General features: G+C 38.9%; 1 protein-coding gene across 3 annotated transcripts in view; it reads right to left on the bottom strand.

Moving 5' to 3' along the window:
- TMEM131L (transmembrane 131 like) overlaps positions 1 to 13681 on the bottom strand; it is an 85282-nt gene that overhangs the window by 45646 nt on the left and 25955 nt on the right. For all 3 annotated transcript variants that reach the window (XM_061991891.1, XM_061991892.1, XM_061991893.1), the window contains exons 4-6: positions 4078 to 4149; positions 2949 to 3072; positions 1774 to 1890 (exon numbers count right to left, since the gene is read on the bottom strand). In XM_061991891.1, the coding sequence (XP_061847875.1) occupies positions 1774 to 1890; positions 2949 to 3072; positions 4078 to 4149 (313 nt within the window). The remainder of the gene's footprint in view (positions 1 to 1773; positions 1891 to 2948; positions 3073 to 4077; positions 4150 to 13681) is intronic.

Below are 13681 nucleotides of genomic sequence, written 5' to 3'. Positions count from 1 at the left end.
TCTTCACTTATTTGGGAACTATTACAAAAACAAAACAAAGCACAAGTCAGCAGAGGATCAGGTTATCTCAAAAACCAAGTATCTAAACTCTACTACTATTCTTCAGCCAATTACAACACATGTATCACAGTTTGGCAGTACAGTAATTTCTGGAAAAAATTTGTTACCAGTCCAATTGCACATTGAATTCCATAGCTTTGCCTTAAAAACTGAGAAAAATAATTTTTGATCATTTTGGTTTTTCAACTTTGCAGTTTTCAGAGCACTGTAGGATTTGCAAATTCAATTTTGTTACTGCATTCATACTCTGTTCCACCAACATTAGCTTATGACAGTGAGATGCAGGATGACAGGAGGTGAGGGGAAATCATCAGAGGTTAAGACAAATGCCTTGGAGTTTTTCACCTGTATGCAAAGATTTGTATTTTTTTAACAGAAAAAACCCACATAATTTTAATTAAGAGGCTAATACAATGCACTCTATGTTTACTGAATATGTTCACTACAGATAGAAAATGTAGTTCAAAGGGAAGACATTTTTTTTAATGGAAGCATTTATAAAGCACACCTTACTACAGAAGTACCTCTTGTCCATTTGGGGGAATCTTCTGTACATACCCTTGCATAAATGCATTAGAAACATGAAATATGTTTCAAGGCTTTTGGGCTCTCAAGAGCACTGTAACTGTGCATCAACCACTCAATTTATGCCCAATTTTGAAACTCTTAAATCTAACACAAGCTGAAAACATAAGCAGCTGCTGCTTCCTATGCCTCAGGTGGCTCGTGAAAGTGTCTGTGAAAATCAGTCCATTACTGACTCTAGTAGCAGCCCAGTAGGAGATAAACTCCTTTTTTAGTGGCACTGACAACTGCTTCCCCACAACTTGTTGATAAAAATCTCTGGCTGAGCTGACCAGGAGTGAGTGCATGGACAGGAGAGACGTCAAAAAGAAAAGGCTGACCACTCTATAATGCACCCTTCCCTCATCCTGAACGAAAAGTTCCTGCCAAATGTGATCTAATAAATGTTATCTAACAAATATTAGATAAATACAACATTTGTAGTTAAAAATTCCATGTATTTCAATTCAGTTTATCTATGCTTCAATTTAAGTAACTTTGTTTTCCAGCCAAATATCAAAGTATGGAAATGGATAGCTGGATAGTTGATTAAAGCCAGCATTGTTTTAAATCACTGAATTCAGAGTTAAGATTTTTCTTTAAGAAATTAACAAAAGAAAAGAACTTGGAGTTTTTAATGTCCCTTATAAAGACTAAAAAGATGAAGTCTTGCTTGAATTCACTAATCAGACAATGAAAGGCTGTAACGCACAACTATTACTTTGACTTTCACGTTTCAAGGGCCTAAACCTCTCACCTTATCCTACATCCCCAGTGTGTTTACATAAAATTTTGCAGAGTAGCTGAAAACTAACTAAAACTATTTCCCAAACAGGTTTTTCATGACAAATGCATGCCAGTACATAGTGTAGTCTACAGTATTATATGAAACCAACCAATGTTGGACCATGATCTGGTAAGCACACATATACAAATATACCTAGGTTTACTATTGCAAGTAGCCCCACCAACTATGGGATCGTGAGAATAGCAAGATCTGGTACAATAGATGAATTGCAAACATTATCCCACTTGATTTGTACTGGGAATTCAATGAACTTTTAGAGTCTTGAAGTCCAAAATGTAAGGAAAACACTTTCTAAAACTCAAGTAAGTACAAAATTCAAGCTAAAAATAAAGAGTAGTTACCTGATATGAAAGTACTCCATGAGATGAGGTATTTATAAATAATGAGCTTTCAATACTGCCTTCTTCTGTTGGCAGGAAGAGTACTCGGAAAGAAATTTTTCCCATCGCTGGGATCACCTGCAGTGGCCACAAAGAAGCTTTGCTTGCTTGGTGCCAGTGATTATGACACCCATCACACATGGCTACACAGACATTTTCAGACATACACCCCTACATGTAGATCCCCCTAAGAAGAACTTCAGCCCTGAGATGTTTCAACTCTCCACAAGTCTTGACTCTTACTATGGAGAAAAATTGAGACTGTGCAGCAACTTGCCACATCATGGCTATAGTTTCTTGGCTAGTTTGGGCCTCATCAGTCAAGATTCCTTTTTGCACAAGAAGTTAATCATGCTGCACAGCCAGTCTCTGCATGCACAAAAGCTTTCATGTATCTAGATAGCGATTACAAAGTCAATCAATCCCCTATGATATATAGTCTGATGAGTGAAAATTAAACAGAACTGGGCAACACGATTAACGACCAAATAGGTCTAACTGAAAGAATGACTTTTATGTCTGCACTGTAATGCCCATTCAGTCACATTATCGGATGAAAGCATAATAAAAACACTTTGCACATCAGCAGAGGATGAAATCTGGGCTTCATCAAACTGAGGTCACAGCAATTCATTCTTACATCTGTTATATTGTTATACAATGATAAAAAAAAATCAGAGTTAAAATAATGGTCTTGGATCATAAGACAATTATGCTCATAACTGCAATACAAAACACATAAAAGATTTCACTGCAGGTTTTTGGTTTTTTTTTTTGAGGAATATGCAAGACCATTCAAAAGACTGAAAATTCAAAGCTGTAAAACACCCACATGCCTGTGGATTACGGCATAATGCTGCGTAGAGCAGAATGAGATTTAAACAGCTTCTTTTACATCGAAAAATTCTTCTTTCTCTGTTACTGTAAAACACATTTCCTACTGTAGGTTTTGGATGCCTTCTCCCTACCAGTCTAAGTAGAAGTGAGCAAAAAAAAATGCTAGCAAAACGAAAAAAGTTGGAGGTCCTACAAAAAAGCACAAAGAGAAAACACAAAATGAAAAGCTCAGGCCAAAGGAAGCACCAAAGCTTGGCACTTGGCCATCTCATAGTTTCCAAAAGTACATCAACACTAACCCGGCTATGAGCAGGAGACACATGAAACTGTCTAGTAGCTGTAAACACAGAATTCACTACAACTTCTCTATCTCTACTAGGGTTGTAGGCATGCAGCATTTTAGCTCTGGGTAACCCCAGTAACCTAGAAGGGGAATAAAATGAGAAAGAGATTATTCCATTTATAAGCACAGGCAATGCACAAAAAAGCAACAAACACAAATCACTCTAGAACACGTTGATATGCAACAATTTCCTAGTTGTAACCGTTCTTTGGAAACAAGTCAAATAAATATTGTCCTTTATTATACAAAGACAAGTAACTAACATTGGGATGTAAGAGATGCACTTAGTCCAAACTCATTTGAGTCACCAGGAGTTTAAGAAAAAAAAAAAAAAAACCAACTCTTAGAGGGCACAAAGTTTTGAATAAAAAAGTTTTTAAGTAACCAAAGTTTGGTTTTGTCAGTTGAAGCAATGATTCTCTTAAGGCTTTTGCTTTAGCTAATACATCCTAAAACCCAGCATCTTATACATTTGTTCTATGCATCTACTGAAACATTAATCGAACTCACAAGGGAACCAGATTTCTTTTTGGTTCCCAATAAACCAAAGGCTGATTAACATTTAAGAATCATTTAAAATTTTTTTTAGAGAAGAACTAAAAAAACAAACAAACAAACAAGCAAAAAAACCCCAAAACCGAAACCTCAAGTATGTTTCGCCTGGGTCTTTCTGGATTTTATTTTCAGAAATGTAAGGAAACAACAAGCTCTCCCTCCACTTTCCTGAGAAAGCAATTTTTCAGGAAATGAAAAACCAGTATGAAGAACTGATTTGACATCCATGAAAAACCACCTGAAACGTATTATGGTTCTGAAATGTGTTCTGAAACCTGAAATGTATTAAGCTTCCCCATTTCTTTCTCCTCCCTCCTAGAACTACATTGATTTTCATTTACAAAGTACTGCAAGGCAAGACATGCAGTTCCAATTCTGAAGCAATTACAGAATAGCAATTACTTGTTATTTCGCTTTTTTTCAGAGAATGTTATGATCTCAGGTAATGCTCTTTACCCAAATGCAGCCCAGTATAGTTGCTCTTCCCCTCTTCCTTATTAATAAAAACAACAATAATTTAAGATACTCACTGCATTCCAAAATGCAGAACTGATGGGTGAAAATGTAAGGCCTTCCCATTTGGAGGCATCTTTGTAGAGAAGCTGCAAAAACAGAAAGGAATCCACAATTAATATTTAGTGAGCATGACACTACACACTGCAGGGAAGGAAGATCTGTTACAAGCTCTGACTCTAAATTCTAAGCACAACCTATTTCCAAATGTTTTCACATGATCTTTTCTGTTAAGAACAAACAACAGCTCATGCTGGAAAGCTTGGACCAACAAAAGTGCAGTTTGAGAAACAGCCACTTTTAAAGGCAATGCTGGCTTAGATCACCTCTCTTTCTTGCACATATCCCATTGGTCATGCTGATACACTTAAGGCCACATAGCGAAGTACAGAGGAAAACCAACAAAAATTATTTCAGCATGGGGTAGACCCCTGGTCTCGCCAATTCGACATTCAAACTAGCACTGGTACGAGCACAGCTGAGAGATGCAGAGGTAGAGCAGTGAAGAGCAGCTTGGGCAAAAGCCAACATCAAAAGAAGTGCTTGCCTAGCTGTGGCTTTAGTGCAAAAGCCAACTCATTTCTTATATGCAAAACAGAGTAAGAAATAATGTGAAAATCCACACCATCATCTTTCCTTTGCCCTAGGAAAATTCACAATAAAGTTCCCATCAGTTCTAGCACATTTTTAGCTTATTTCAACATGAGTCGATGCCCTATAACATAGAAATCCCAGCATATCTTCACCACTTTCTCAATTAAAACTTCTCCCCCACAAGTCCCAACAACCACAGCGGTAAAAAAACAAGCCCAGAACTTGTTCATCGCATTTATGTACCCAGTGCTACGCTGTTAAAAGCTCCTTCAGAAGCAGTTTGCATGTTGCATAGCCAGAACCAGTTTCACCTTTACTGGATGATACTAATAAACATTCTAGCAAGGATGAGTCTGAGAAAGGAGGGATGGACAGACTGTGGCTTCATCAGTTATCCAACTGGTCTGTGTAATGTGTGGTGGTACAGATAATTGATCACCAATTTTAAAATATTGATCTGTAACATTACACCTCTAATATATTAAAGTACCTACATAATTCTATTATTACATTCCAAACCAATAGAGACATCATAATTTATTGCCAATCAGGAAAAATCAGGCTTATGAAAACATTTGTTATACAAGGAAGAAAACTGCCATGCTGCTGTAGCAAGAGGACTGCAATGTATATCCAGGTAGTGTTTCTGAGAAGCTGCTAGAAAAAGAAAAAAAGAATAGATGATGCAGAACCACAAAGTCTGAGTGAGCAACACCCTTCTTCCAATCACTTTGTCTCTGTCCCTGACAGCTCTTACTCTGTTCCCAGAAACACCACAGCAACTAGCACCTTCTTCCCATTCTAAACATCAGTTTCAGAGATGTACCTAGAAGGAAAGTCTGAGTGCTGTTGTTGTAAACACACACAAATTAAAAATTATTACCGGAGCAAAAACCCCAAGTATCTGGGGGCAGACACATTTCTTAATGGTCCATTTTTAATACACACACATCTATAAAGGAACATAAAAGTTAAGCCAGTAGTTTATGCACTACAGTCACCTTGAACCGCACCACCACTTAAGCCTCTAGCACCTTACTGATCGAAAATACTTCTTCCTACTAGAAAAACCTTTGCTAAGAAAGGCAAAAAGCTGAGCGCTCCTCTGTGCCAATTGGTGGTGTTGGCAGGGGTTCTCCAAGACTTACTGATGACCCTTCTGGGGAGCTCTAGCAGTATTGGCTCTTTTCCTCTCAACCCTCACTCTCTGGGTAGAAACCCAGCTGTGGATGTAGAAGACTGCATTTTGTTTGGTTTGGGTGAACAAGTCCAAGCTGTAGCACTTGTTCTTAAAAAATGCACTGTACTACTGTTCAATCAACAATATCAGCCATCTACTAGTCAGAAAACTGGAAAAGCCCTGTGAGAGCAGTAGCAGGATCCCAAGGCTGCCATCCCATTCTTTCTGGTGGAGGTATCCTGGACCACGAGTAGTTGAAGCTGAGCCTCAGCTAACGAGCTCTTGAGCTGACTCCTGAGCATGGTGGTGACTTCTGAGCATGCCCGCACACCGCTCTCCAGCAGCCTCAGGAACAGGACCATGGTTGCAACACATTCTGTTCTGCAATCCACAAAAGCTGCTGAATTGCTCCCAGCCTGGCCCCAGAAGCAGATCAGCCACATTCCTACAGCTCTGTGCTCATAATTCGGCCTGCTGGCCAGCTCCAGGGAATCCACACCACTTACCAGCACCCTAAGGCAGTGCCAAAAAAACATAACTTGACACCTGAGTTTATTCAACAGTAGGACTTGTGGAAAGAGAGATCCACAACCAGAGCTTGGGTTATCTTCTTCCCCCTCAAAAAGTGAAGATGACAGGATGGAATAGTGGGAATGAGGAAAGAATTATTCTACCCATTCACACCTGAACAACCAGGACACATATTAATGCCTATCACTACAGAAAGAAAGAGTCAGTCCTGTCAACATTAAAAGCATACTTCTCCATTGAGTTACTTCAAGTTCCTTAAAGCCAGCAGAACACCCTTCTGCATCCCCATGCTCCAAACACAATTCAACACTTTCAGACCTCTGCAGGGAACACGACATAGAAATAAATGTCAATGGCAACTTCATAAAACATATAAAAGTCACTGTTTAAAACAAAACATTTATTTTGGGGGATTTTTTTAGTTTCTTTTTTTCCAAGAACCTCATTTCACTAATAGATTCACCCCAAACTATGCCAAAAATTTAACTTTCAGCTGCAGAAGACATGTCAAAAAAAGTACAGGGGTCATTTCATGAAAATGTTACAGGCCTGGGAAAGACACACAAATATCAGCCTAAGAATGGAAGTCCTGAAACAAGTGTGAAGAAACAGTTCTCTTCATAATAGAAAAAAAAAAAAGGTTTTAACTACTCTTTAACAGCTTTTAAAATCAACTTACATTACATTAAGTATGCCATCTAACAAAGTCAGACACCATACTCCATGGCATCTGTTGATTCAGGCAGACCAGTTGAACACCAACTTCTGAATGATAATTTTTGACAGTGCAGGTCAATTCCAACATTTCAGGGGATATTTTTAAGTGCAAACAAACAAAATTAGAGAAGAATGGGAGGAAGAAATAGAAGGGGGGAAGGGAATTAATGGCATCTATTTTGAAAACTTAGTATAAATTGCTTTGGTATTAAAAAAAAAAAATTGTCTAACTGGCCTCATTACTACTTGCCAATACAACAATTCCCTGTCGTTCCCTCCTCTTTGTCCTCACAATATATTTAAAATGCTGACACCCTGAACCATTGTAGTGGTTTTGCCTGGGCCAGGTTTTTGGGAGTGTGGGAGGCTACAAGGGTGGCTTCTTTAAACAAAGATCTGCCAGAAGCTTCCCCTGTAGCCGATAGGGCCATTACCAGTCAATTCTAAGATGGACTCTGCAGCTGATCCAGGGGCCTGGCCAATTTGCAACTGAGGTAACACCTCCGTGAATAACATCATTGAGAAGGAGAAGAAGTTACTGTGCAGTTGCTAAAGGGCAGCAGCAGCACAAGGGAGTGAAAATGTGAGAACATCTTCACAGACACCAAGGTCAGTGGAGAAGGAGGGGCAGGAGGTGCCCAGACACTGGAAGAAAGATTCCCCTGTGACCTATGGTGAGGCAGCTGTGCTCTTGCAGTCCACGGAGGCCACCGGGAACAGAGATCCACTCGCAACCCATGGAGGATCCCCTGCTGGAGCAGGTGGATGCCTGAAGGAGGCTGTGACTCTGTGGGAAGCTCACCCTGGAGCAAGTTCCTGGAAGGACCTGGGAATCTATGGACAGAAGAGCCCACACCAGAGCAGGTTTGCTGTCAGGACTTGTGATCCTGCAAGAGACCCATGTTGGAGCAGTTTGCTCCTGAAGGACTGCCCTCCCCATGGATAACCTGAATTGGAGCAGTGTTTGAAGAGCTGTCCCTGTGGGAAGAAGTTCATGGAGGACTGTCTCCCACAGGAGAGATCCCACATTGTAGCAATGGAAAGCGTGAAGAAGCTTCCCCCTGAGAAGCAGCAGTGGCAAAGTCCTTCTGTGATGAACTGACTGTAACCCCCATATCCTGTGCTGCTGGGGGGGAAGGGGAAGGAAGGAGAGTCCTGGGAAGACAGAGGAGTGGGGGGAGTTGTTCTAAGATTCAATTTTATTTCTCATCTCCCTGATCACACAGTTCATTAATAAATCAAACCTGAGTCTGTTTTGCCCATGACGCTAATTTCTGAGCAATCTCCCTGTCCTTATCTTGATTCACAAACCTCTTATATTTTTCTCTCCCCTGTATAGTTTAGGAGGGGGGGTGATATTATGACTTGGTAGGCATTAGCATCCTGCCAGGGCTAAACCACCACAACCATACATCTCCAAGAAAAAAGAATAAGAACAGCTGAAACATTGAGGAGGAGAGGGCCTGTGGATGAGGGAAGCAGAACACTAAAAACACGGTGGAGGAGAAGGCAGAGTGAGGAAGAGGGGTGACACCAAGCTAGAAAAGCAAGACGGATAAATCTAAGAACCCCTGACTGCCTGTGCAAGCAGAGAAATACATCATTCTAGGGCAGCAGTTTGAGGGGAGTTTTGTTGTTTTTTAATAGGCACATGAGCAGTAAAATCTCCCTCCAGTGAGAAGCCTCCAAGGTGCTTATCTGTATGGAAAAGGACATCAGAGAACACAGAGAAGTTCCATCCTTTTACATTTCCTTCTCTGGGAAAGAACACCTTGGTGTCCTGTTGATGTGGGACTAACAAGAGGGGATGCTAATACAGGGATACAGAGAGTGGTACTAACAGTTGAAATTGTTTTCCCCTTGTTTCCTTCACTTCTGATACTATTTAATTAGTAAAAACAGGTACACGACTAAGTCAGTATGATTTTATGTATTCATTCACAGCCCCAAAACCTAGTATTTATATGCAGTTTTTAATTACACAAAAACACTGGCTCCAAATAAGCGAAGATACTTTTATTTCCCCCAAAGTCCAACAGAAAATGATCTTTCTTCACAATAGATTTATTCATACTTCACCAATCAAAACCACAAAATCCAAACAAAAGATCCAATCTACTCTGAATGAATCACTGGGGTTTGAGTTGGATTTGTTTGGTTTATTGTGACTTTTTTTTTTAATAATGCTTCAAAACTGAGTTAATTAATTAATTATGCATATTAAACTCTCAGCAACATGCAGAATAAGCTGCAGCCGTACAGAACCAAAGGGACACGTCCTAGAAGTTTAGCCCAGTGTCTTTTTTCTTTCTATTAGCTCCTTCAAACCTTTCTCGTATGTATATTTCTCTGCCTTAATTGATTACTTCAGATTACCTTAGGATGCATGTTATCTGATGATTCAGATAGCCATGTCTGTAGCTAAAAATAACTGTAACTGCTACTTGGTGCCCTTTCTTCATCCTTCCTTTTTGTGCTCTTTGTTCCCAGTAGATGAAAAAAAGGCAAGTTGGGGGAGGGATTTTATTGTCAGGTCTTTTTCTTTACGGTTGCAGGGTTTTCTTGGAAGCAGTAGGCAAAAACGACCACATTCTTTGAAGTACAAGAGGTTCTTTTTGAGTGAATCTGCTTAGGCAGTACTGTTTTATTTTCAGTATACTAAGTAAAATATGACTTACGTTTGTCTTTTTGGCACTTCTTACATTCAGTGCAGGAATATTCATAAACCCACAGGATGAAGTTTTGAGATATGAAAGCATGTACGTATTGTATAGGAAGGTACAAATTTTATATGTGCTCAAAAACAGACAAGAGAAATTTTAAACCCCTCATTTACTGACTAATTTTAGATTCACCTCTCTAGACTACATCTGATAAACAAAAAGCAAACTAAGAGGATGAGATTCACACCATACTGAGACAACCAAACCCAAATATTTTTAATAGTTCTGATTACAGCTGGTGCAAAGAAGTTATTTTGACAAACGAAAATTAATTAAGAGGAAATTAACATATAAATAGAAACAGATCTCATAAGCAGCTGAAACAGTCTTCTGCAGAGCTGATACAAAGCTTTGGTTTCTTAAATCACCTAGTACCTCTCTTCTCTCAACGTCCCATTTACTAAAGTCAGTTATAAACACCAAGCAGTGGTTGTGAAGGTTAAACAGCAGTTCCTGGAATACAGACAGTAGCTTTAAAAGAGGTGATAAAACTGTTCGGAAATAAAAAATTAACACTCTGGTGTTAATTCATCATGGCAACTCTGCCAAAAACACAAACAGATCACTATTAAATTATTATTTTTTGTAATCAAACTGTTTGGTGCTTTTTTTTTTTCTCCTAGAAGCAGAAAGAGTCATCAGAAATCTGAAAATAAGTTTACCTTGCAACAATACAGCTCACAGGCAAGCTCTATGTGCAGCACCTGGAGAAGTGCAGCTTGCCATGACCTCAGCCCTGCCATTCTCACCACTTCAGCTCTGGGGGCCTGCAGGACTTCTCCTGAAGCCCCATACCTACATAAGATTCAGGTATCATAGGAACCAGTCTGTTGATTTTTTTTTTTTTTTAAGACAAAGAAGAAGAATAAGAAAACATTCAGCAGGTAAAAGAACAAAAACTTGAATTTTAAGCCCTGGAAACCCAGAAGATGAAAACCTAGTATTTTTAGCACCCCATTGTTTAAGGAAGAGGGGGAGGACTGACTCACTGCTTCTGAATGCCTGGGGATTGGCAACTAGTAGTTAGGAATTCACTTACATGCTTTACCAGAGAGCTGTGCTGTTTCTGGAAGAAGAGTGGTCATCTTTCTTTCTGAACTACACTACATACACCAGGGAAAAATCGTAGACCAAGGCCAAATCAATGTTACCCATCATAAAACATGTATATGCACAGCTGCTCTTTTGTACGTTTTGGCTACAGGAAAATAGAGAAGGGGAGCTAAACTGAACTAAACCAATGGAATGGAAGAGATCATGTCTCTAAAAGCAAATCCCATGATTTGTGGCCAAAGTCATGATTTAAGGGGTCAGACAGGCCTAGCAATTGGTTAAAAAAAAAACCCAAAGAATACTCCAAAAACAAGACGACAACAACAACAAAAAAATTCCACTTCTGAAACTGGCAAAGTAGGATACAGATAGGATCTGCTCAGCAAAGTTTCAATGGGCTGGTACTTAGCTTTATTTTGAAAAGTGCTGAGATAAAGACCTAGGTAAGCCTAAATGAGTAAAGCACAAACCACCCTCCATTACTCCCATTCAGACCCCGGGCATCACTCTCCTCCAGTAATTTCAGCAGCCCCCTCTCCTCTCGCCCTGCTGTTTCCACTGTCTTTCTGGGTAACCTTCTCTTGCTGCCCGTGTTCCCTCTTATAAAATTCTGCTATAAAGTCACAGAATAGTCACCCAAGCCAGCAGTGCTTCAGTTTTATTTATTGCAAAGCTACAACAAAACTTCAATGATCAAACTCAAAGTATAGCACTTGAAGACACATTTCTCAATGGGATGGAAATGGAAGGACATAGATTAAAAAAAATGGGCCTTTCTCCCTACCCTCACACCCAGTATCCTTGAAAAATGTCCAAAGATGGTAAATGAAGATCACAATAAAATTAGAATAAGATCCAAGAAGAAATCTAGTTGACAAGATAATTAGTGAGGCACAAAGTGCAATAGTAAGCATTCTGGGAAAAAGAAAAGGCTTGCTTTCTTCTCCAGATGTGCCTATGGTTTATATTTTAGCAGCAGCAGCAGCACAATAAAGCATGTTTAACAGCAGAACAGAATTATTCCCTCCCATGTATCAGTCCTACCACTTCTGAAATAACTAAAATCTGCAACAAATTAAGAAATTAACTCACAATGACTTTAGTCCATTTTAAATTGTTTTCTGTAAACTTCTTCTTTCAAAATCTTTTAGTCATGCAGATTTGAAGCAACAATCCACACTCTCTAGAGACTGTCCTGGGGACTCTATATTTTTTAGGCTTTTTGAACAGACAATCTTTTTGAGTAGCGAAAACAAAAAAAGGGGGGATGGGGGAAGAAATTGTAGAAATAAAAATGTGTATCGACCCTGAGAAACCTCCAAGTACAGACCTAGGAGAATTAGTGGATTATGAGCAAATTGGTCATGCAAATGACTTACCCATGTGGCCTAAATCAAACCTGCAACTACTTGTGGATACACATACACACACACAAAAAATAAAATAAAAAAGAGGAGTTTTGTTTCAGCCAGGCTGAGAAATATCTGTTACTCGTTATAGACAAGTGTACATAGCTCACTAGTTCAAAACGCACATCAAACATTTTCATCTGCCAATTTACCACTGCCAGTCAGTCTCAAACACTGGCAAGCAGAACATCCACCTTCATTTGCTTTTCTTTCATATAATTTAAGAATTGTCTGTTCACTTTGCAGTATTTCCTAAGGCGATCTCTCTAAGTACCTGAGACAACGATAACAGCTCTGAAATAAAACCTTTAGCTTTGCCTTTAAGATTCTTTACAATTCAACATTTTTTTGAAAGTTTTAAAAAAGGCTAAATTGTTAAAAATTGCAGAAACTATAAAGTTTTTGTGGTGTTTTGTTTGTTTGGTTTTTTAGTTCTTCCCCCCAAAAAATTGAGAGTTTCTTGCCTAATACAACGAATACTTTTGGCTCCATCAGGAGCTTTGGCATTCTTTGACATTTTATCTTGAATTACCAGGTCCTGGATTTCAAGGGTTATGAGAAAATATTGCATTTAATATATTTTTAAAGAATGCTTCTAGCCCTTGAGTATATGAATAAAAAACACAAACCTAACAGGCATACAAAGCAAGTAATGTCTGGGATTTTTTTTTCCCTTTTTAAACCTCAAAGCTTTTTAGCCAAATTCATTTTTTTACATAATTTGCTTACCTTGTAGTTGTCACCCCCACCAAGAAAAAAACCCAAGAATCCTTTTAAACTACTTGTATAACTCAGGTTTGTTCTTCAAAAACTTTTGCTAAGATCACAGATCATTTCTGAGATATTAAATTTTGCCCACCTTACTTTGATTAGCAAGCACTAAGAAAGGCAGTGAAACCTGAAAGCATCCTGGCCTACTTTATGCATGTAAATAAACAGCTGCTTTTTGAATAACTCTCACAATTCAAAGTCACTTGAAGAGGAGGTATGAGACTCCCTACCTCTCCAAGATCACATCACGTAAAGAGCCTCCAGTCCAGAGTCTCTAGGCTGAAAATGAAACATTTTCAAGTGCACATGTGCTGCCATTTTCAAACACTTTGAAAATATGAATCCTAGAGGAAGAGCAGGGAAGCACACTGCCTTTTACAGCTAAAAGCAAAGCACTAACTGTAATCTTTGTGCTGAAAATACCATGAAATTTAAGTGACAATTCTCTACACACAGTTTTCAAAGCACTTTACTGAAAGCAGTCAAATTTCACAGTGTGGCTCTATGAAAGAGGTAGCATAAAAGGCCCATAAGAAAGGCAGAAGACAGACCACAAACTCTCTTGCCTTGTACCTAAGGAAAACATATTTGTTTATACTTAATGGGTAGTAAAGTATTTAATTTTGGCCTTGCAATGGTGAAA

Source organism: Colius striatus, chromosome 3 (genome assembly GCF_028858725.1).
Source record: "Colius striatus isolate bColStr4 chromosome 3, bColStr4.1.hap1, whole genome shotgun sequence".
In the NCBI taxonomy this organism is placed as follows: domain Eukaryota; kingdom Metazoa; phylum Chordata; class Aves; order Coliiformes; family Coliidae; genus Colius; species Colius striatus.
The sequence above is the reverse complement of the archived record's forward strand: the minus strand, read 5'-3'. Positions and strand labels throughout refer to the sequence as shown.